We start from the raw sequence: 25,008 nt of genomic DNA, 5'->3' as shown, positions 1-25,008 counted from the left end.
CAGGGAGCCCTGATGAGAACACATTCTGTATGTTTAAAGAAAGAAAACAATTTTCTCTGGAATCGAAATTTTGCTTATGAGGAGATCTTTGGTACCGTGTGTCTCCCACCTTCTAAAACACTACACTTCCCACGGTTTAAGAGAAAAAAGGCGCCAGATAGATAATTTTCTTACTGAATGAGTCAGCTGTATGCAACCTTTTTAATTAAGTGGAGCTTAGCCCTGGAGCTAATGCAGACCTCTCATGCTGCATTGCCTTCTCAGATTTTAATTGTAAACACTAGTGTAGAGAAATGGTGCAGCATAGGCAGGATATGAAAAGAAATCCCACCCCATTTGAATAGAAATGATAAGGAGTTTGGCAAGGGTGCAGTGCGTGGGAACGCATGCCATTCCTGCAGGAGGCCCCAGGTGTGAGGGTGCTTGTCCTCACACCGGCCAAAAGGAGAGGTTTCTAAAACCAATGTCTTCCAAACTGATCCAAAGTCATCAGTGGATCTGGAGCACAGTAGGGTTAAGAAAGCACACTTCTCCAGCATGAGAGTTTGCTCGGTAAATTCCAGTATCAGTGAATCAGAAATGTGTGACAGGCCTTTTAAAAACGTTATTATCCTTAGCAACCTCGTTTTTCCCCTTTTATTTGCCCTGTTCACAAACTGCAAATAGTTTCCAACTCATGAAATATTAAATATTTTTACCTGTCAAGACTTGAGATGAACTTATATACCAAAATGCTTGGAGACCGAGAACAAATATGTTTTCCCTTCACTGGGGAAAACCTGATATCATTTGTGTTTTCTCAGAGTAGGGTGGGGAGGAGAGGCTCCATAACGTAAGGGCTACCATCTACTTTGGACAAAAGCTGTTTGCCATTTTCCTTTCTAGCATATAGGCATCTCCCTACATTTTATATTAAAATCAGACTTGCATTTCCAAGAAGAAGTAAATACTGGCTCCTAACTATAACTAAATCATGGATAAGAAGGGAAAAAAATACTAAAACATTTTATGATGTTTGTATTTCTCAAACTTCAGTGTTTTGTATGTACTGGAATTGTTTTACATAGTTTTACCCTTTTTCCACAAGAAAACTCTGGTAATTTTTTCAAGAATTCTGATGCCTGAAGAGTGTGTCTCTCATCTCATGGGTAGATGCAGATATAATTCCCAAATTTTGCCCTGCAATAAAGTATTCACTACAATGTTTTCAGAGAAATACAGAAATGGGCACATCAACTAGGAATAAGAGGTTAACTGTTCCTTTTGCTGATAAATAGCAGCATTAAAAAAGCCAACCAGAATGAGTTTTCAGTAAGGTTAGAAAGTATTGCCCCTGAGGGCTTTTGGGAGACACAATCATGATGACTGAAACAGAGACTTAGGAAAAGAAAACGTGAGCAGAGGCACAAGACTCAATGCTTCAGGATCTGGAAGACCTGCCATTTGTGCGCTCCACACATGGAGGAACCACGAAAGCAGCTGTTGCCTCCGCCCTCTGACATCCTGGACCAGGCAAGAGGGAACAATTAGAGAGGAAAAAAAAGTACTCTCCATGTCAGATACCTCTTAGGACTTCACGGTGGTGACACCGTGGAATGATGTGAAAGGCATTGTGTATTTACTTGCTGTTTACCTGTAACAGAGAGGAACTCCCACAGAAGAGGCAGTGTGTTTTGGTGGCTGAGGACAGGGACTCTAGAGTCAGACTTTTTCAGAGCTTTAATTCTGGTTCTACCACTTGGGACCTTAGCAAGTTACCCAACTTTCTGTATATCAGTTTCTTTATCTGTAAAATGGGCTTTATACTAATACCTGCCTCATAAGTATATTGTGAGCACTATCTGAGATAATCCTTGAAAAGGCACTTAACACAGTGCTTGGCATGTAGCAAATACTCAGTGAAAGGTGACTGTATTATTAGGACCATTAGACAGAGTGCACATAAATGGTTTTTTGAAAAATGAAAGCATGCCCAAAGTGTAACATATTATTTTTAAAATCCTGAGATACTTGCCTGATACATGAGTGTTAAGCACACCATCATACAATAAAACAGATTGGAAGTATACATTCAGAATTGGCAGGAGCTATCTCGTCTGGCCTGCATTATTTATTGAGCATCTTTTGTATTCATTATCCATGGCATGAAATGTCGTGCATTATGTTATATCATTTTTGTCTCTTAATTACCTAAATGAAGATTTAGTTCCCAGTAATAGTTCAAAGTTCAGGTAAAAGTTATAACCTACATTTAACCTGCCTGCAACCCAGTAATCTTCAAAGCACTCCATAAAGACCTGGGTGAAAAAGTGTAGCATTCTGAAGTCCACCCATCTACTCTGCCTTCATTTGAAACACAGACAGTACTCTGTAAAAAGCACTGTAGTGTGGCTGTGGATGTTGATTAGCCAGACCCAGCAATGGCTGCATCTTGCTAAAGTCTCCTTGTATACCCCAAAATGCAAGGAGGATGGCAAAAGAGAATCCATTCTGGACTTCCCCTGCAATGTTCTATCACAAGGGAACTGCTGTTGTGCAGCTGCAGTATGGACATGGACAAATGGCTGGTATTCCAGTTCTTCTGTGCATTCATGCATGCATTCATCTGTCCATCGGTCATTATGTACTAGGCGCTGTGCTTCATTGCTCTGATATAGCTACAAGCAAGACAAGCAAAGTAGTTTGCTATTATCATGGAATTCCAGTGTAGAGAGACAATTATTAAAAATATATTAAATAAAAAAGCCATTTCATTCAGTAATGAGTGCTGTGAAGAATGTAAAACACTAAGGAGATAGCATGGAAGAGGGCAGCTATTTCAGCCAGGGAAATAAGAACAACTTCTCTGAGGAGGTGGCACCTGAGCTGAGACCTGAATGATAAGCAGGAGCCAGCCATGTAGCAACTGGGAGAAGAATTATAGAGGCAGAAAAGAAGAGCAAGTGCAAATGCCCTGAGACAGGAAGCTGCCTGGGTCATGCTAAGAACAGATAAAAAGACCACTATGGCTGAGACAGTCAAAGAGGGTGAGAGTGATAGGAGATGAAGCTGGATAGGCAGGGGTCACATTTGATTCTTTTTGTAACTGAAGTAGCTTAAAGGAGAGTGACATGATCTAACTTATGTATTTAAAAGACTACACTGTCTTGTGGAAACTGGAAGGTAGGTATGTAGTGGATGAATCAGAGAACCATGTCTGAAGTTGCTTTAGTGGTCTAGGTAAAGGAATGGTGGCTTGAAACGAGAAAGGTGGAGAGGGAGGTGGAACCCAAAATAGAAGCAGTAGTGGAATAGAAAGAAAGGGCCAGATGGTTTAGTAATACCAAATTACGGCCACTATGAATGTGTTCTGTAGTTTTCTGAGATATTCTCTAAATGTAAGTGTCCAGGGAGTAAAATTTGTTAAGTGAGAGATACATCTGTTTCCTTTAAAAGATAACTTCATTTGCTGGCAAGTAGACAGAAAGCAGACAGAATGAATATTATTGAGAGCTCAATTGGTTTTATTCTGTGGGCCAGCACCATGCTAAAGCACTTTATGCCCTTATGTGCATAATTCTCGCAGTTGTCCTGCGGACTAGATGCTTCCATGATCTTCATTTGACCTGTGAGGAAACAGAGGCTTAAACAGGCTGAGTAAATGGCAAGTCCCGCAAAGAATGGCCAGAGCCAGAACTGAAACCTTGGCCAGCCTCAGCCTACAGGGGTGTCTCCATGCCAGTGCTTTTGTTCATGTACTGTCTCACGCCACACAGGCTGTGAAGTGGCTGATAGCACAGATGGTGTAACTTAAATTCTTATCTAAATCACCCTGCTTTAAGTACACAGTATTTGGCCTCCCTACATGACTAATCTTGTTCTATAGTTCACATGTAAGGCACCTAATGTTAGAATCAAGACAGTAGGGTATACGAGTTTATCTGGTATTTTTACCTTTGTGATTGCTAAATGAAAAATTTAGTATCAGATACAGTAACAAACATAATATTGCTCCTATTTCACTCATATCGCTCATATGTGTAAAAAATAAAATCTAAACAATATTGATGATAAAATGGAAACACAATATACTTTTTTTTAAAAAAAGGACAGCAGAACTGTGAAATAATCTTTAAAATAGTGTGCATCTTAAGAAAATGTAATAACGTGAAATAGCTTAAGAATTAACTGTCTTTCAGCTGTAAACATTTTTTCAAAAATACAAAAATTACAAAATATATTAAGAACTTTCATCTTCTTATGGGGGAGACAGATAAGCTCCTAATATTGATAGGTGACTAGAGTGGTTTATTTTTGAGAAAAATCAACTCCAAGTGATGGATCATAGTGCCATTAAAATGTCAGAGCAGTAAGTTGTGATGTGTGACCAGTAAACCACTTGATCAGGAACCAGTGTGATTTATTGTTCCTTTTTTTTTTTTTACTCAAAACAAGTGCCACCAACTGGCAAGATATGCAAATCTTTAATTACTAATCATGGGCCATAGATCTCTAATGGGGTTGACTTTCAAGGTAAAAAAAATGTTTTAATCTCTTCTGTGAAGCACAGAGGGAGATTAGAAATTGATTCAATAGTCATTTTAAAAGGAGGAAAAAAAATAGGCTGGGGAAAGACATGCATTATTCTTGGGAAGTTGAAAAGTTTCCATCCCTGATGTTCATTACCTGTTTTGCTGACCGCTGAGGAGAGGGCAGAGCCTAGATTTCTTTTTATTTTGCAAGCAGTTTTTTAGCTTGTGTTTCACTTTTTATTTGCACAGTTCAGTTACTTTTTCCTCTTTTTTGGTTCTTTGTTTGTTTGTTTGTTTGTTTTTCTTATTTCTCATCATCACTTCATATGGGCAGTGAAAGTTCAGAGGAGCGACAGGCAACTTACCTGGGATTCCTGGGCCGGCGACCACAGCAGCCTTCGCACCTGCCATCACTGTAACACGGGCCACCCCGACCACTGTGGAGTGCCAGCCCCACAATTCCCCAAAGCACCTCCTCCAAACAGCCCTCGTAATGCTCCAGGCTTTCTTCTCCTGGTCTTTTATTTAAATTGCCTTCTTCTACTCCTTCCTCATTGACTTCATATCATATTTGGTGTCGTGGATGCTATAGGCTCTTTCTGTAGTAGCACCTTACCCTTTCTGACATCTCCCAAGTCTTTTCTCGTCCATCAGAAAGCATTTATCATTAGGAAAGAATGTCAATGTCCAGAATGCCTTATATGTGGTCCAGAAATAACAATCAAGAATGCTAGAGAGAGTACGGTGTTGTCACATCTTTGTGGATGTGGAACCATTTGTGAAATTCATGTCAGAAAATGTGTATGGAAATGAGGTCTACCTGATGCATTCAGCTCTGGCTGATGGAGAAATTTGAATGTTTATTTTTTTGTCTAAAACAAAATTCCTAGAGCCTCTCTGTGTTCCATCATGCTTACAAGGACTGTGCTGCTCCTTGGGCATTTATAGGCTCTTGTAACTCTGGGATTCCAAAGGGCTGACTCCATGGCTTTTGAGCCCTGGCCTCAGTCTGGCTGGGTACTTCCCAGCCATTGCTGTGCGTCCTGTGTGTCTCCCCGAGAATGCTCTATGCCAAGTCTTGACTCTTTTCCAGCGGCCTTGGTGTCCTCATCCTTCTCCCCTACCTCCATGAGTGCGTACAGCCTGAGCTCCCTGAACATGGGCACCCTCCCGCGCAGCCTCTACTCCACCAGCCCGCGGGGAACCATGATGAGGAGGAAGCTGAAGAAGAAGGACTTCAAAAGCTCGCGTAAGTGTACTGCTCACCGCCGACATCTGGCCTGGAGTCTGTGCTATATGGGAACCTCTGGGAAGGGTGTTTTGCAGTGCCTATGTGAACAGGGAGATGCTAAGTAGCCCAGAGCTCTGTGCCAGAGATCACAGAACTGATATCCATTATCCATGTGACGACAATTGCACTGAGTACAATTGCAGACTGAAGTCGTTAGTTCACACGACCTTTGCCTACAACTTTTTATTGGAAATTTCTTTCTTGTTCCCTGGATCTGGTAAAATAACCAAAGATGTGATTTTCTTTTTCCTATAAGACTCCTTTCTTATATTTTTATATTTGTTCTTACGTCTCTTACTCACTCAAAAGCAGTTGTTTGGAACCTAACTTCTGATAAATATAAGAATCCCATGCATTTGTTTGATATTATTATAAATTTCATATTAGATTTTATTTCATGACCTTCATCCCCTAAAACAATAAGCAATAGTAAGTTTGAATGTGCCTTTTCAAATTATATCTCATTCCACAAGATTCTAATACTTTCCCAGGAACCTACACATTAAGAATTACTGCTCTAATGCATACTTCTGTTGCCCACTCCAGCCTTGGGCAGATTAGCAGGATACTCATCTTTATAATAAGTATCCTAAAATCTAGAAATTTCAACTTGGATTCTTCGGAATATGATTTTCTCTGACAACCAAGCTCAATATAGACTAGGCAAGACTAGGAAAATGTGGTTGACTGCTTGCTTTGGGTAGTTGATTTTGCATACAGAGAAACCCAGGGTGCTTGAATGCCTTACCAGGGAAGAAACACAAACCACTCCTCAATTGTAATTTTCTGGTAGGGCAGATCATAATCTCTCATCATAATCAGGTAAGGTTTGGAGGAAAGAACCCCTATGTCTCCAACTAGATCTAACGTAGTCTAGAAAGGTGTAATTTTTGTCCTGTATGTCCCTTTTAGTGGCCATAATTGTGATTTTTTTCTATATCAAAACTCAAAGAAGATGGGGTTTGTTCCTGTGTTTACCTTGAGAATAAAATAAGGGACACTCTTAAGTTACCTAAATACAATCAAACCCACCTACTCCAAGGCTGGGAGTGAAGAGAGAGTCTGCTTGTGAGAAGGGGTGTTTGGGCCTATTGGCTCTTCAGCTTGCTTGCCAGACGTTCATCTCGCAAGTGAATCTGTCTGTCGCCAGTCCCACTAGTGCCACCATCAGTATAGGAGACCGGCTGCCACTCACACTGGGAAATAGTCTCTCCAAGCTACAGGAACCGAAGGTTTCCTTACAAAAAAAAACATGGCTGCCACTGTAGTATATTCCTGATTTCAACTTGCAGTTTAGTGGACTGATGACAACCACAGACTTGGGAGCCAGGCTGCCTGCACTCCCAACCCAGCATCACTTCTCTCCAGCTGTGAGACCTGGGACAAGTCCCTGCAGTCTTTGCACCTTGGCCTTGTTAGCTACAAAATGGGGGTGATTACAGTCCTTAACTTCACCAGGCAATGGCAGAGGTTATATGAGAGAATATATATATTCTTACCACCAAAAGAGACATAGAGGGCAAGAGATACAGCTGAGACTGTGCTGAGAATGTGCATGTATTCTCATACAGTCTTCACAATTACCCAAGGAAGTAAATACTATAATTCTAAATGTATTCATATATATATATATATATATATATATATATATATATGGTAACAATTAAATATTGTTTACCAGGTTTTGTTTGGGTATTGTTTGCTATTTTGAATACTTTCAGAGCTAGTTATTATTATGCCTGAATCTGAATTGTCATGTGTGAAAATCTGTTGACACTGCTCTCAAATTTAGGCATTTTTCATCATAGTTACCCACTTGGTCATAATACATAAGGCCTGAGTCTTCCATAAAATTCTTTCAGGGTTTGTGGTAGATATTTGCTTATGAAGTGTTTTACATATACTGCCTCCATGTGCACCACTCCTCACTGACAGAAACAGGCAAAGCCCTCAGCAGGAAAAAGCAATTAAAATGAATTCATTTATGTTTGTGCTTCTGCTCCTGTGGATAAACATGTTTGTGTTCAGTAAGACTTGCTGTGCTGATTAAAGACATTGGCGACTACAGATGAATGATAAAATGTTTAGCTTTCTCAGGTTGATATTTACACATCTTGAATTTTGTAACAGGAAACAAAGTTGAGGCCACGCTGTCACAGATACCCATAACCAACTCATAAATTCTCTCTTGAATCAGCACATTATTTTCCACCATAGTAGAAATATCTAAACAGAAACCTGGTTTAAATTATTTCTAGCTATTTGTGTTTGCTGTAGACATGAGCGCTAGAGCACCACTGACCAGTTGCCTACCAGAATGTTTATAAACGTATCTCAGGAGATCATAATTTTATATTTTAATAAAAAATAAGATCCAAAAAGCTCTGAGCTTTTATTCCAACTTCAAAAAGACCAAAAAAGAAATAGTGATAGTATTCCAACATCAGGGAGGAAAAATTGAGGATTTAGTCTGTATTTTCTTTGCTTAAGCTTGTTATGGTCATATTAGATGCAAAAGTTTACCCAAATAATGGATAATAAAATTTTTATTGCCACTCTCACTATACCATGGTTTATCTCCACCACTTTATTTATGTCTTTATTCTGTGCCACTCTTTGCTGCTCCCTAATACTTATGTTTCTATAGCAACCAGGCCATTTGTATGGATGGGTGAATCATGGCCAAGTCCCAGCAAATATAATAAAAAGTCTCTTTGCTGTATTGATGATGAGTTGAGGCCAGAGCCTGCAAAACAGAAAAAATTCTTTTAGAAACATATGTTTCTAGAACAAAGGAAGGATATGGCAGAATAGAATGAAATCTTCTCACATAAATATTAAAACATTCTGTATCAGTGATCTAAGGGGGAAATACAGGAAGTCTGTAACAACATGTTACAAGGATTTAAACAGAAAGTGCCTTGCTTGTCCCGCAGGGACAGCCATGACCATCTCCAGCACGAGGCTTGGAGGCGTGCCACAAAGCCCTGGGAAGAATGCAAAGCCATGTCCCAAAGGGAACCCTCTTGTCACCTCTTCCAGAATCCTGCTGACCATTGACCCACAGCCTGCGGACTGCCCTCTTTTCTGCCTGGGAGGCCAAAGCTCCTTCCAGACTGGCCAAAGCCATCAGCCCGCTGTGGTGGTAGCACGGCTGAGCTGTGGATCTGGCTAGTTACCTCTGCTCTCTGTTTCTGTACACAGAGCCAGTGCAGCTCTGCCTATTCCCAGTCTGCCTGAATTGCAGCACAGGGTGGAAGTTAGCACACATTTCTAGAATGGTCTTTGCTTCTCTTGTAACCACCACTTTTTCCTAGGGAGGGCAACAGTGAAAAGAGCTGAGATAGAGAGTGAGAAAACCTAACAACTTGTGTCCCTTCCATCAACCTCTGAGAAAAGAGCAGAACACAAAGGCAAACTAATGCTAGGCTCTAACAGTGACCGTACAGGGAGCCCCCCAGGGGACAGCTGAAGAACTGCACACACCTTGTGCCCATTTGGAGAAGGCGGCTCTCGGGCATCCCTGGTGCTCCTGAACTGGATCACAGGATATACACAATGTGCTGGGTCCACACACCAGGTTAACTCTAACACGGAACACTTCAAAGAGATAGATGTCTTGAATTACAGGCTCAGATAATGATAAACATGGCATTGTAATGAATCTTTGAGGTCCTTTGCTCTCCATACTCTTTAAATGTTTTCCTATCCAACAGTAAACCTCACAGCCTTCAGAATTAAGGAAACATTTAGCAGATTATTAAACTTTAGGATCTAATAAGTTGTCTTTGGTTCCCTTCCCTTATTTACACTAGGAAAGATAAGAATGAACAAAAACACAGGGTCATGTCCTGCAAACTTGAAGGGCTATGAACAGAACCCTCCAGTTGGGAATGGGAACAGGAATAGGACAGAGCAGATGCGAGTCCTGACCACCCCCCAGGCACACACCAGTTAGCAGGGCTCCAACTCAGCATGTCAGCAATTTAGTCATTTCCATCTTCATGTCTCAGGTCAGAGCCAGTACCTTGCAAGGGTATCTGCTCCTGGAGAGAGAATTCATCATACAAATTTCTAAACTTAGGTGTAATTTATAAATAACCTGTATTTTCTTTTGCTGCTAACCGCATTAATGAAGCAATATCATCAAGCTTACCTTTTGCTCCTCCAAGTGATATTGGTAGTTTTTCTTCTGTCTTAACCTTTAAACCTACAATTTATCTTTTCCATATCTGGTAATAATTACCAAGACCTAAATATATGTGAATAATCGGTACATACAATTTCAAATGAAGTTTTATTGTTTCAAAGACTAGATTCCAATATGTCAGAGGACTTTCAAAGTTCATTGTGAAGTATTACATTATTTAATACAACCCTGTATTTATTAGATAAATTATAACTTTATATAAAACCAATGTTTAATATATTCTTAATCTTAAAATAAATATACTAATAATTTCTATCACCCCAACTTGCCTCCAGATAAAGCTTTTAAATTTAATGCCCGCCACAGTGAATTATTTCTATTTTCAAAACCTTTTAGAGAATGAAATTCCTCAACTGTCTTCTCTAAATGTTCACCAAGTCTCTCTTTTGAGAAAATCTTCACTATATCTAACTTAATCCCTCCTATTACTATTAAATTGACCCATTTCTTTTGATTCTTTCTTAGTAGAAATGGCAGTCGGCTGACTTAAGGGTTCAAAATGGCTTTTAGCTCCAATTAAGTAGTCCAAAAATCTATACGAAACTGAGATCTAAAATGGAAAAAAATATCAATGTGAACCTATAGAAACATTCACAGAAAATAAAGTATTCCTATTGAAGTCCAAAAAGCTTTATCTAAAAGATAGAAAGTATTGTGCCAAATAGGTTCTAATATATTTCTTCCTACTCTGAATACTGGAAAGAAACATACCTCCAGATTCTTCCCAATAGGAAATGGTACCTTGTAATGGTTCTGTACCAGAAATAACAAAATGTGTGATCTGGAGAATAATCAAAATATAGTTGACATCAAAAGAGGCACACTAGAAAAATGTGGTCTGAATTAATATGAAATAGGCCATGTGTCAGATCTTGGAACTGTAGGCTACTACCTGTAAAAAGCTTGGGGTTGGAGGTTACCTTCACCCACTACTTCAAGCTACTTTAATCTCAGTGACATTAATCCTATTGAGACAGAATGATGATGGTGCTTCTTAAGGACTGGTAGATTTTCCTTATTCCTCCCAGACAAATGATCCACCTCACCAACCTCAGCCATGCCAGCTACAATGCTGGATTGAACTACATTGTAGAAAATCAGGGGTCCTGAAGGATAACTTCTAGTTCCTTCATTCAGCAGAATCTCCATGAAGTGTTGGTTGCAGAAAGGAAAACGTAGGTGATATCACAAAACTTGATTCATTCCTCATTTATTCACTGAATGCCCCAGGCACTGGAATTTCAGAGAGGAGATCTAGTTCCAGTCTTTAAAGAACTCAGGGGGAAATGAAGAGACAGGCAGGTAAATAAAAGTCTGATAAATACTGAAATAGGACCATGTATTAGAAATGTGGAAAATGTAGAAAAGTAAGTACTTAACTTTGACTGGATACGGCAGAGAAAGGGACATTGAAAACCTGGGGGGCTAATGGGGGAGAGGGCACAGTATATATGAAAAAGCAGAGGTATGAAAGTAGGACTGGAGCCCATGGCCCATGGAGAGAGCAGAGAAGGACATGAGACTGGCTGGGCAGGAGAAAATGAATTTAAGGAGGGTCTGTGTGCTCTGCTGGAACTGGAGATGTTGTTCTATAGAAAATAGGAAGCCATTGAAAGATTATAAACTGAGGGATGAACTTTGCTTATTAGAAAAACCAATCTGGCAACAATTTGGAAGCTGTTAGCATAAGACAAGAGGCAGTGACACTGGTTGTAAGTTTTCTAAGGTGATCTATATTAGCAATGATGAGGCCCTACTCCAGGAAGTAGATAAGTTGGGGCCTCATCATGAAGAGAAAATTAATCCGGCAATAACATGTACAAAGCACTGGGCATGAGAGTACCCAGAAATATGTATATTAGAATAATTGAAATAAAAAGTAATGAAAGCCTGAAGTATTGACAGTAAGAAGGAAAAAGAGGATATACACAAGATACAAATCAGTCAAGAGTCATCCTGAAGGGACTTAAAAATTGGTTGAATTTGAGGCCATGGGGAGTTATAAATCAAAGTCTCCTTTGAGATTTCAAGCCTGGAGGACTATATGTGTGGTGGTCCCATTCATAGTAGCAATGAGCAAGAGAAGATGATTGACTAGTTTTGAAAATGCTAAGTTGCGGAGTCAGTGAGACATCTTGTGGAAGGGACAGCCATCAAGTCAGGAAATTCATCACTGGAGCCTGAGAGAAACTAGAGAGGTGAGATTGAGAAGATATCTGCAGAAGTCCTATTACAGAGGCATGGGAAGTGAATGAGAGAAAAAAGAAAGTTGGAAAGACTTAGGACAGAACCATGGGTGACTCCATGTTTAGATTGAGAGAAGGCAAAGGAACTGATTAGGACTTAAAAAGTAAACTTAAGAAGAAAGTTTCATTAAAGCCAAGAGAGCAATTTCAGAAAGAAAGGGATGGCTCCCAAAGCCAGTTGCTGCGACGTGCTTAGCCCAGATGAGGCCATTGACTTTAGCAATCTGGGAGTCATCAGTGAGAGTAGTTTCAGTCAAGGGTGTAGGGAAGAGCCAAATTTTAAAGTCTTGGACTCAAGACAGATCTATGGAAAGAGGTCAAAAGCTGAGGGAGTGGGTAGGAAAGTTGGCAAAAGCAAGCGAAAGAGGTTTTTATGGCACAAAATCACAGAGGAAGTGGAAACAGCATCAAAAATACTGAGAGGAGCAGTTAGCCTTGAAATGGAAGGAAGAATACATCCTTCCAGAGCAGGAAAGAAAGAAGCAAGAACATGTGATGATAGGAAAAATCACGTTTGAGCAGAATGAAGCACAGAGTGAGGCTTGATCTTTGTAATGGTAGAAACACTTGAGACAGATCCTGGGTAAGTCAAATAAGGTGCCAAAAGAACATACAACAAAAGATTCCAGGCCCCCAGAGAGAACAAAGTGAATTTGTAGTGACTGACTGTAGCACCCTTCCCCAACTTAGTACCAGCAGTGGAGTGGACTGGGCGTAACCAAGGACTATTGAAAACCTCATGGGGTTAAGAATCTCTGACACTAGCAGATGCATCATTAAAGTGATCACCAGGAGTCCAGGGGGAGTGTGGAGGGAAATGATGCTAGTAGAAGGGAATGGATAAAGGTGATGGCTTTCAAACTGGGCTCCCCAGATTCCCGTGTGAGGGAGGGGAAGCCTCTGAGGTCTCCCATTCCTGCCCTAGAATCTGCAGTACCTCTTCATCTGGAATACAAAGGCATCCTTTACATGCTTTCTGTTGAAGGGGGAAAGTCTGTTGCAAACAAAATTGTGAACCACTGGACTAGAAGGCAAGGGAAATGGAGTGGGATTAGAGGTCATAGGCAAAGATGGGTAGTAGGGACTGGGAAAGACGGCTAGGAAGGACATGTGACCAACAAGGAGGATCCAGATACCGAGAGTTTGGAGCTCTTTCCATTTTGAAGGAAGATGGGGTCCAGCATAGGGTTATGCTGGCAGAGAGTTGAAGCAGGGTGGGATCGCTAGCAATGGCATTGAGAGAGCTGAAGACCCATAAAGCTGGCCGGTTAGGTTATGACCACGGTATCAAAGATGCTGAGAACAAGAAAAAATTACAGGCTAGTGGAGGTAAATTAAAAGTCAAGTCCTGAAGTCAGTGAGGAAATGGGCAGAATTTTGTAATAGTAGAAATCTATGTGTTTGAAGATGAAACAAAGCATAAATAAGTATATTATGTAGACTTTAAATAGACATGGTTTAAGGTAAAAACCACTGCATATGGGGAGCAAGGAGTATTACAAACCCTTCTCTCTCCTTGCCCCATGCAGGGAGAGTGAAAGAAAATGACTGCTGGTAGGAGAGGATTTTGAGGTGTGTGGTGTTACCAGGTTTCAATTAAAGAAGCCAGAGGACCTGTCTGGAGAAGTGACAGTCCAGTGTCAGAGCCTGAGGGCGGAGCACCAGCTCCCAGAGGCAAGGAGGGCATGGGTCTCTGTGGGCAGCTTTGAGAAAAAGGTGTCCAGGAGTGGAGTGGACCTTGTATGACCTGCATTGGGCATGAGAATGAGACAGAGATGTGTGCCTGGAGGCTTAGATGAATATCGGGAATGAATGAAATAAAAGATGACAAAGTAGCTGGAGATCCAGTGGGAAAGAACAAGTTTGAAGAGGCCAAATTTGGGGGTAGGAGGAATGGAGAGTTTAAATGACTCCATCATGCCAACCCAGAGCTAGAGGAAGATTGACGTCCAGCACATTCTCTCCTCTCTGGGAGCCAGACGTACATGGTTTCTCCAAAGCTCGGTTTGTGAAAACCTTAGAGCTTAGGCACAGATGGCTAAGGTGGAAAAAACATCAGACCCGTTAGCCCAACCCTCATTTTTCTAGATGGGAAAGAGATCAATGACTTACCCTGAGGTACCCCAGCTGGGTGCTGAGAGGTGGAGCCAGGACCAGAACCCAGGGACCCTGACTGTAAGGCTCTCCTCTTCCTACAGCTCCCACCACTGCATGGGTGAGGGTGGGAGGGTGTAAATACGGGGAAAGGGCTACACTGGTGGTGCAACTGAAATGTGGCAAATATTTGGAGATTAAGCGCTAGCTACACTTTTTGCTTAAATATTAAAGTATAACCTCCCAACATTACCAATGAGCTTTTTTTTTATTTTTCAGAGACATGATCTGTTCTCAGAAATGCTGATATTCCTCGTGCTTACTCGCTCCAACCTTTCGTCATTCTTTTTCATGTTTGTTCCATTAGTGTCTTTAGCCTCCAGCACAGTGGGCTTGGCTGGGCAGGTCGTTCACACAGAGACCACAGAGGTCGTGCTGACGGCAGATCCTGTCACTGGATTTGGGATCCAACTGCAGGGCAGTGTGTTTGCCACGGAGACTCTCTCTTCTCCGCCTCTGATTTCCTATATTGAAGCTGACAGCCCGGCAGAGAGGTGGGATGCTTTCTTTCACAGCATCTTTTTCTGGTCTGGATTTCTTGTGCTGGCTATCTTTGCATAGCTAATAAATTATGGAACCGTGCTCAATGCAGGAAATGCAGGATGTAATGAACTCTCTGTTCTGACAATAAAATTTTATGTTCTTGATCAGGTTTGAGAAGAGTAACGAGCATGGATGCCTTTATCTAGCAGATTTTGTCCATCAGGGATTAGAGGCTCTGTTAATTAAAAAAGAAAAAAATCCATAAAAAACATCTCTGAAGTTCAAACTTTAATAATTTTTCTGCCGTGGGGGAATGTACATTCATCATTACTATATATTGGTTCAAATCAGATTATAACAATACTGTGGTGCTGAATCATTAATTATTTCTCTGGGATCCTTCGAGATTCCCAACTCACATTTGTAGCCCTCAAATTCAAGAGTGCAAGAAAGACATTGCCCTTGACCTAAGACCAAATGGTTATGCTATTTTGCAAGGATCACAGAAAGTAGACTTGGCAAAGTCAACTTGATAATTATTTACTCCGTCTACAATGTCTAACATGCATTTCTCAATTTAGATGTGGGGTGCTACAGATTGGAGACAGAGTGATGGCCATTAATGGAATTCCAACTGAAGACAGCACCTTTGAGGAAGCCAATCAGCTCCTCCGAGACTCTTCAATCACGAGCAAGGTGACACTGGAAATAGAGTTTGATGTTGCAGGTATGATCACAAGTCAGCCGCAGAGTCAGGAGTGGACTGCCTGTCAGTTATGTGGGTTCTATAGCAGAATAGGAGCTACTTTTTAATATGCTTAACAGGTTTTTGTTTAGGAGATTTGGGGTGTCCTTTTGAATTAAGCACTGTTTTGGCATTTTTCATTAAAAGATCACCACAAGAACAGTTGAAAGTATATAACATGACAAAATGAATAAGTAATAGCTGCTATAAAGGAGATTAAAAAAAACCACATAGCCTTTATTCTTCCTGACTTTCCCCTATATGCTAAAGAAACCACATTATTCAGTCATATGAAAAGAAAAGCCTGTCTTTGATATTTTCCCCTGCAAAGAACATATGAAAATTTGGTGGAAATAATGAAAATTGATAGGTGGATTTATACAAGCCCAACAGGTAAATATTTGTTTCTCCAATGTTAAACAGAAATTGGAGCAGGCACTTATTAAAATGACAAGAAAGACTAGTCAAGACCATTGCAAGAAACACCAAGATTTGCAAAAGGGAAAAGAGATTGAACTCAGCACCAAAAACAGCAAGGGCAGCCAGGAATTTATAGCCAATGGGCAAGGTGAGGGTGAGGGAGACATTGGATGGAAAGTTACTTAGAGGTACTTGATTAGGTAGCAAGGGTTGAGGCAATGAGTACTTGGTGATGCAGTCAAAGGTGGAGGGAATCTGATAAACTGACTTAGCAGGCCGAGAACTAGGCCATGGACAAGGCTAGTGAAGAAGAGGGCCCAGAGGAGCCTTTAGTTTTGATCATGAAGGGGTCCCTAGTCAGTAACTAACAGGTTGTGCAGGTTTTAGAGTTTGGCACTAGTTCCCATTTAAGAAAATTGTCTTTACACAGTGAAACACTACCTTACAGAGCCAGTAACCTTTGCCAGTCAGTAAAGGTATGGACACAGAGTTTGCATTATCCCAACAAATATTTGCTGAGTGTTTACTATGGGCCAGTTACCCTTCTGTGCAATGGAGGTGCAACAGTAGACAGGAAAGAAAAAAAATCCCTGTCTTCATAAGGCTTGTATTATAGCAGTAAAGAAAGTCCATTTTTAAATTAACAGGTATAAATGTAGGCAGTAACCAGTACTCTGAGTAAAATAAAGCAGCAGAGGGTCTAGGGGATGACTGTCGGGGAGCTGTCCTCACAATCATAGGATGACTCTCTAAGGAAGTGACGTTTGAGCAGCGATTTGAAAGTGGAGAAGAACCAGCCATGTGAGAATCTGGGAGGAGAGTGTCACAGGCAGAAGGAGCAGCCCCGTGAAAGATGGGAGCGGGAATCATGAGCTCCGTGGATCTGAGGAACCACGGAAGTGCTCCTGCTGCATCATAGAAGGTAGCGGGGTGGGGCAGGTGGCAATCAGATTTGGATTTGGAGATGGGGTGGGAGAGGCTGGAAAGTGCCAAGTAATGCAATAACCTGGTAAAGAATTTAAGTTATATTCTAAGTGTAATGAGGTCATGGAGCACTTTATGGAGGGGAATGAGATAACCCAATGAATACTATAGAAAGAGGCTTTTGGAATGAGAAGGGACAGTAGCAGAAGCAGAAAAACCAGTTAGGGGGCTGCAGTAGTGGGACAGGGAATGAATCATGGTGGCTTAGGCAAGGTTTCACAAGTAGTGAAATTTAGGACATGGTTTGAGCAGGGCTAACAGAACCTGCTTAAGGATTGGACATAGAAGATGAGAGAAAGGACAAATCATGGATAACTCCTGGGGCAGGAGGGTCACCAACTGAGTGAACAGTGATTTATTTACACGAGAGGAAGACTTGAAGAGTGGAAATTTGGGGATAACAATAAGACTTCTATTTTAGACATCAATAGGCAAATCCACTGCCAATACCAGGGGAAAAAGACATACTCACATACTCATCCATTCCTTGCTTCAAAAGATCATTATCGGGCACCAGTTACTATGTGCCAGGCATGTGATGTTTAAGTCATTGAAAATGAAAAGAAAAATTTTTTGTTGCACCTGGAATGAAAAAGCAAGTGCCCAGGAGACGCAGGCAGTCCCTCCTGGGGCCTGGACCTGGGGGCCTGGGCAGAGGGCAGGGAGAAAGAGGGACTGCCATGCCAGTGATGGTGAAAACCGCTGGGATAAAGGGGACAGACATGAGGAAAGAGTGGTGGCAGGAAGGGGACCAAGGAGGGGACTCTGCCTGAGAAATACTAAGATTTGAAGAGACAGAGCGCTAGCAGAGGAGGTGACAAAGACGCAGTGTGAGAAGTGAAAACAGATACAAAAAAGAGGGCATTTTGGAAGCTAAAGCAAGAATTTCAAGCATGGTGAAGCCCATTTACTGGCTACCTTCCAGTAATGGAATGGCCAGCACGATTTGACCTTCTCTGAAAGCAGCATCTAAGTATTTTTTGTGCTATAAATGAATTTTTATTTTATGTGTATCAGTGTTTGTTCATTGTTTAATCCATACTTAATGTGTATGTATATTTTAATATCTGTTGATTAAATACTTCAATAAGTTAAAATTTCTAAAAAATAGCAACTGTATCTATGAAAGCCACTTTGTTCAGTACCAAGCCTGCTTAAATAATGGATAGGAAAAAGGGGCCTAAGGTCATCTCTCCTGCCCTCAATTGTTCCAGAAATCAACCCATTTCAAATGGATAAAAAGGGTGTAGAATAGAGCCAGAAAAATATATGCTCCCATCCTATCATTCCCTCCTCTCTCGCTCATGACCAACATCACTGATTGATTTCAGTATCCTCCCACTGAGCCCAGACACAGCATCAGAATCCTTGATAAAATACCCTAGTCATTACCAACCTACTGGAAACTGCTAGAACTTTGGCTTAAAAAAGCTAAAAAACTCTTATTTAACCAATCAAGAACTTGGAACATTGGTAGGAAATCTCTGGACATGAGCTCTGTCAAGACTTCCCAGTCCTTCTGGGTCCACTCCTAGTTGTCTGGACATGAGCATCTGTTTCCAAAATTCTTCCTCAGAAATATACCTTAATACTAATTCCCAAACAATCATGTCTCAGAGGGAAGCTATTTGCCTTTATAAGGATTTTTAGTGACATAAAGAATGCTTTAAAAGCTTGACTGTAAGTACACTTTTGCTGAAATCTATCTCTTTAAATGGGTATAACAAGATTGTGGTAACATTAATGAATTTTTTTAAGCAAAATTACTCACAGCCCCATCACTCTAATAAACAGAAGTTTAATTTTCTGTGTGTGCTTCATTACCAACGTCCTTTACCATACATATAATTTTATAAAGCTGTAATCGTAGCATATGCACAACTGACATTTACCCTTTTTCAATACTGTCTTCTACATACCATTCTGCCACATGGTGACTACTTGAAGTTTCTGCTTTAACACTGAGGTACTTTGTTGGGGAAAAACACAGCTTTTTCTAGAAAAATGTCCCAGTGAAAATCCTATCAAATGATGTTTGCCAGCATTACTAGACACCCCTCCACCCCGTGCTTTTCTCTGAGTAGGTGGGAGTTGAACATTTACATTCACCCCCCTTAGGATCCCTTAATTTTTTTTCAAATCACCCAAGTACATCCCAGTTGAGGAACTATGATGTGGTGGTGATCTTACTGTACCAACAATGACTGCTTCAGGCAGGAAAAGCAGGCCAAATTAGAAAGAAGAAAGCCTTTGTTTGACTAAATGTGTTTTTAATTTTAATATTAACAATGATAAAACAAAACCAGGGAAGACAAAATAATCACATGGGAGTCTAACAAAATAAACATTCTATTTACTTACCCTAAACCTATTGTTTCTCTTTGGATATTGGGTCTTTTACCTCTTTACTAGTATTTATTTAAGAAACCCCAAATGAATGTACCCTTGCTTTACCAATCAAATAACTGTGTGAGGAAAAAAATTACCAAATATAAAATAAAAATAAACCATGTTGGTATTTAAAGATTAAAATGAAGCCACAGCTGATCAAAGAGATTCATTTGTTGATATTTATTCAACTTTATAAATATTTCAAATCTTATATAGTCAAACGTGATCCATTACTGCTTTCCAGGAAGGGACGATGTCTCCTCCAGGGTCATTAACAATGTTAATCTTGATTAAGTTTCCCTGCATTAAAAATTTATAAAAGCAAAAATAGTCACTATTCTTGATCAGTGATTCCTGACTTTTGATTGAAAGACCTCACGTAGCATCATGGACAAGATGTTATATACATACAAAGTTATATATACATACACTCATGCAAGCACATAATATACTCCCCTCCCCTTTACAGAGAACCTTGCCTTAGATAACACTAAAACAAGCATGCATGAAATGAGTTCCAAAATAGTGAAGCCACTTCTTCCTCTGAAGCTTCTTAGGGGGTTACTGATGGATCGCTTCTGTGCTTTACCTGAGTAATCAAATTCCCACTACACCCGTGAAAACTTGTGTGGAGGTTTCCTGCTTAGTTCCCACCTCTTTCCCTCTACTGGATCCATGTGCTCATCAAAGACCTTTCCGTTGCAGGCAACTGAAAGCATCCAAGCTAATTTAGACAGAGAAGAGGCGTTCACTGGGAGCACACAGGTGCCTCAGCCCACGAGGACAGGGAACGTAGGCAGCCCAGGACGGACTAAACCCAGAGGTCTGGGGCTGTCCAGGCCAATGACAGGCTCTCTCCGGGCCCACGTGCTCCTCCTCATGTACACTTGTTTCTTTCTCCCTTCTCCTGGCACACTTGCTCTTGGTACAGATGAGGAAAATGTGGGCACTTCTAAATGCCCTTTCTGCCCCCATGTTAATTCCAAAATCTTAAACTGTCACTTTAGGGGTAGGAAGAATGTGACAATTAACCTTCTGTTATTGGAACAGGGAATGGTGAGGAGTCAGGAGAGAGATGGAAGGCAAGCACAGATGTGAGAAATATTTTGTAAATAAATATGACACTGGCAGCACCCAAAGTGAGGAAGTAAAGCACGCCTCCTCAGCTTTTGCTTACCTCATTTCTCTTTCTCTGCCCCAATATATCAAAATTAGCCAGTCTTTTGGAAATCTCTGGAGGGCAGTAAATCAACCTACCTAATAAATTATCTATCTCAAGTCCTACTAGGAAATGGGAAGGGTACAAGTAATTAATGAATAGATAAATAAATATGTGGGGGTCCTTCCTGGACCATCAGAGTATTAGTTGAGGACAACAGTGCAGCCAAAGGCATCAACCCAGAGTCTGTGATGCTCACCTGGCCCCATCTGCCAGGACAGGAGAGAGAAGAAGAGTGGGGGCAAGTGGGAGAAGGCAATGGATTCCCTCACTCCCCTGGGAAATGAGTAAAGACCTGAGGGGAAGGAGGAGGAGGAGAGCGAAGACTTGCCTTCCCCAGCTTACCAGCTGACACGGAGAGGGATAGTTTGGGTATCTTTTTTTACAGGTGGTGTTCTAGAAGCCTGGAGGGTCCAGGGAAATCAAATTTTATTGTGTTTTCCAGTTTAACAGTCTATGGCAAATATTCTAAATTGGAAGATCAGCTTCTGGTCTTGTAAAGGCTTTACTGACCACATTCCTCATGGGAAAGCACAAAAGTGGGAAGAGCAAGTTAAGGTTGACAGGGGGAATACTCTGTTTCCATGAGGCCATCCCAACTCTCACCTCTGCTCCACAGAGACTCAAAATGTGTTCGATATGTGATTTGTAAATGGGGCTAGGGGCCTGAGAACCTCACAGTTATACATCAAAGCCACTGTAGTTAAGTCTTCATGTGCTGGTCAAAGAGCTAGCCCTGAGCAAAATCCAGCAGTAAGGGTGGTTTATCTGGCCACCCCACAATCCTCCCCTTAGCTAATGTTTCCTTTGCTTCTTGCCGCCCCTCCACCCCTTTCCAAAACCTTCAAGAAAGGATTATAGTCATTAGCAGCTCAAGTGTCAATAGATGTTACGCCTTCAGAGGATATTTCCGTTTTAACCTCATCTCTAATTGAAGGTCTCCCAGACTATTAAAGCAAATTTTAAGAAGAGTGTATTTAAGAATATGTAGCAGTTCCTTCCTCTTTCAAATACTAGTCAGGCCCTGGTAAAATCAACTTAGTTCTATCCAGATGAGATTCAACCAGTGCACACTGGCCGTTTCTGTTGCTGCAATATCAGCATACTTCTATAGTGGGTAGCCGTTATCTGAGGCCACTTTCACCCTGTTCCAGTGCCCTGCCCCACTGCCCGCCCCTGGTACCTCCTGTAGCTTCCTGTGATCAGAAACTAGAAGGCCATCTTTGGTGGATTTGGGGTGTCCAGCAGTCCAACTCTACCGGCAGCATCCATTCTAATTGATGGTGGCCAGTACCATTCTGGTTGTAAAATATTTTGAGTCTCACTCTCCCTTCTACCTCTTTTAAGTGTACTTTGCCCTGTTTTCATTGCAAATTAAGGCACTTCCCCCAGAATCTCCCAACATCGCACCAAGCAAGCCTCACTACCAAAATCTATTCCCCCCAACTACTTTCACACAATGGTTGAAAAAAAAGAACCGCTGTATGGTAACCCTTGGGAAAATATGCTTGGGAGGAAAAATGGATATAACGCTATCTATGATTCTAAACTTGAGTATGTCTGAGAATCACCTGGAGGATGTGTTTAAAATGCAGATTACTAGGCTTCATCTTCAGAGATTCTGATTCAGTAGATCTGGGATCATTCAGGAATCTGTACTTCTGACTTGTATCCCAGGTAAATTCTATGCAGATGTTGCCTGAATGACACAAACTCAACTGTTGCTGTGGATTACATACAGTTGCGAATGAGCAGGGCATCTATTCTTCTCCTGGAACTTCGTTTACCAGGATTTTAGAGCTGTTCACATTTCTTCAGTTCCTACAGCTTTCAGTACAAATGATTATGCTGCAACTATTTCAGATGCGTTTTTATTGATAGGTGCTCCCTTTTTCCAGGTCTCCTGTAAACATACTGTTTTCTGTGTTAACATTACAGAGTCTGTCATCCCAAGTAGTGGAACTTTTCATGTAAAGCTCCCTAAGAAACACAATGTGGAACTTGGAATAACCATAAGTTGTAAGTACAAGTGATTTATCTTAAAATGAAAAAAATTTTTTAAAGATGTTAGAAATTTTCATTGCCCAGTTTGGCAATTATTTTAAGTGTCATGGCCAAGCTTCTGTGTAATGATACAAAAATGTGGAGCCGGCCACATCTCTAGCCCTCATGTGCTGTGTGAATGGGCAAGTTACTTAAACTCGCTTCTATCTTATGTTTCTGTATCTGTAAAACGCAAATAAGGGTATCTATAAAATACATGGTTATTTAAAGTATTAAATAAAATAATGTATTTATATGACTACTATAGTCCCTGGCAAGTAATAAGTATTCAATAAATGTGTCTCACATCCCTGCTATGAATAATCAGATGAGCATATAAATGCATCTAGGTTCTCTACATTATAGTATATTGTGGGTTAAGTTTTCACAGTAACTTAACTAACAAAAATCATATTTATTTACTTTTGAGACTATTCACCCATCCACTATGCATCTACCAGCCATTTTGCAAGACTAAGATAAGGACTCTTACTTTAGTAACTTCCTAGGTTCCTTCATGATCCAAGGAGTAACCAAACCAAGAAGAATAGCAGGACATACAAATGTGTCTAATGTCCTCCTTTCCTCAGGCTCTAGATTTACAATGGCTTTGGTAAAACAACTTTGAAAACTTCAGCCTCTGTGGAATTTTATAGGATGGAAATTGAGGTTTTTGTGCTTTTAATAGCCATAAACTAAGTTCATCCATAAGTGCCCAAGACTATGAAGCAAATGATTAACGCACAGAAACCAAAGGAGACATAGAGGCGATGCCTGTGACCAAGGGGTGGGCCCTTCCAGGACAGAGGAGGCTATTTAAAAGTGCCGCACGACACCCTTTCGGACAGCGTATATGTCAGTGTTAAGGCACAAATAAAGAGTTCTCAATTAGGCAGTATGAAATGGGAGTTGTCCCTTTCAACTTTAATGATGTAAATTTAACACTGAGAATGAAGTTTTATTTATGACCAATAAATTATACATATCTAGTGCAACACTAAAACAGTGGCACTACAATACAGAATAAATGTAAAGAAGAAGAAGTCGTATGTATGAGCACAAACCCGTAGCCCACCCGCGAAGCCCCAGTGTGGCCCGCAGGGGGAAAGCTAGGACTAATAGGTCTGGTGTGCTTCTGTTTAGTAAGTCGAAAGATGAAACGGGATTGTGGAGACTCCAGACCTAGCCTAGGTGCCACTAAAGTCATTTGTGCCTTTAACCGGGTTACATGGCCTGTCCAGTTCCTCATTATGCAGCAAAGATAGTGTGGCATTATTCTGTCAACAGCGGTGGGTACTGAAATTAAGGGAGAGCTCATCAGAACTTAGTATTGGCTTTTTGGGGCTCAAGGTGGATTCTGCAACCCCCGTGTAACTTTAACACTGCTCTCATGTATTCTCTTTTTTCCATCCATTCACTTATTCCATCAGAACTGGCTGTGAAAGTGGTGCCTTTTGGAGTTCTGCAGTGTATAACCTGCTGGCTGCACCCGGAGGCCCTACCTTCCACTCTATTCTTTTTCTTTTTGTCTTCATTAAACAAATGTATTCTGAGCACTCCCATGCCTATGCCCTATGCTGTTTTGAGAATGCACTCCCTGTCTTTAGAGATGCTTGCTCTATTGGTGCATATACTGCAGACACCTACTCAATAGAAGCTTCTATTGCAACCCATTTTTCCAGTTATTTTCCTCTCAAATTTTAACTAGGAAAATGGTCCCATGTTAACACAATACGTTTATTCTTAAAAACTGATATACATAAAAGTGTAATTAAGCCATAAGGAGAGTACCCATTTAAAAACTAACCCTGTGATTATATTGCTTTTTTAAAGTCAGTATTTATCTGGTCAGTTTGCTTGAGGGGTAGTCATGTATGCATGACTACAAAATATTTTATTCACAGAAAGAATCATTTAAAATTATGCTTTCTGATGGTGTTTCAAATGAACTAAGTACTACATCTCACACTGATTTTAATACCAGTAATGAAAACTACTCAAAAAATGCCGCAAGAATGGCCTGGCTTTTAGCCAGCTGTAAGCTAACACTATTCATGGAAGCTAGGGGTGCTGGGCTATTCCTGGATGGAGATGTTGTACATAAACTTGTCAAACATGTTTGTCAGCCCTTCAGGAGCTACAGCTACATTTACACAACTTATCATCACCATACTGAGCTGGTATCTCTTCGTGGAAAATACTCATGTTTTGCCAGTCGAGAGAGCAGAATTTGATCTAAAAAAAAAAAGGAAGGCCAAAATCTATTTTCATTGTTGTGAAATAGAAAACTCCTAAGGCCCAGGACAATTCC

General features: G+C 40.8%; 1 protein-coding gene across 7 annotated transcripts in view; it reads left to right on the top strand.

Annotated features, from left to right (window-relative positions):
• GRIP1 (glutamate receptor interacting protein 1) overlaps positions 1-25,008 on the top strand; it is a 643,653-nt gene that overhangs the window by 555,600 nt on the left and 63,045 nt on the right. For 5 of the 7 annotated variants that reach the window (XM_037007170.2, XM_037007167.2, XM_037007164.2 and 2 more), the window contains 5 exons: positions 4,846-5,001; positions 5,605-5,760; positions 14,720-14,906; positions 15,477-15,622; positions 22,593-22,673. In XM_037007170.2, the coding sequence (XP_036863065.2) occupies positions 4,846-5,001; positions 5,605-5,760; positions 14,720-14,906; positions 15,477-15,622; positions 22,593-22,673 (726 nt within the window). The remainder of the gene's footprint in view (positions 1-4,845; positions 5,002-5,604; positions 5,761-14,719; positions 14,907-15,476; positions 15,623-22,592; positions 22,674-25,008) is intronic. The other 2 variants (XM_037007169.2, XM_037007171.2) reach the window with 1 other exon arrangement.

The sequence above is a fragment of the Manis javanica genome, chromosome 10 (assembly GCF_040802235.1).
Source record: "Manis javanica isolate MJ-LG chromosome 10, MJ_LKY, whole genome shotgun sequence".
Taxonomy (NCBI): domain Eukaryota; kingdom Metazoa; phylum Chordata; class Mammalia; order Pholidota; family Manidae; genus Manis; species Manis javanica.
Note: the sequence above shows the minus strand (reverse complement) of the source record. Positions and strands in the feature narration are given on the sequence as shown.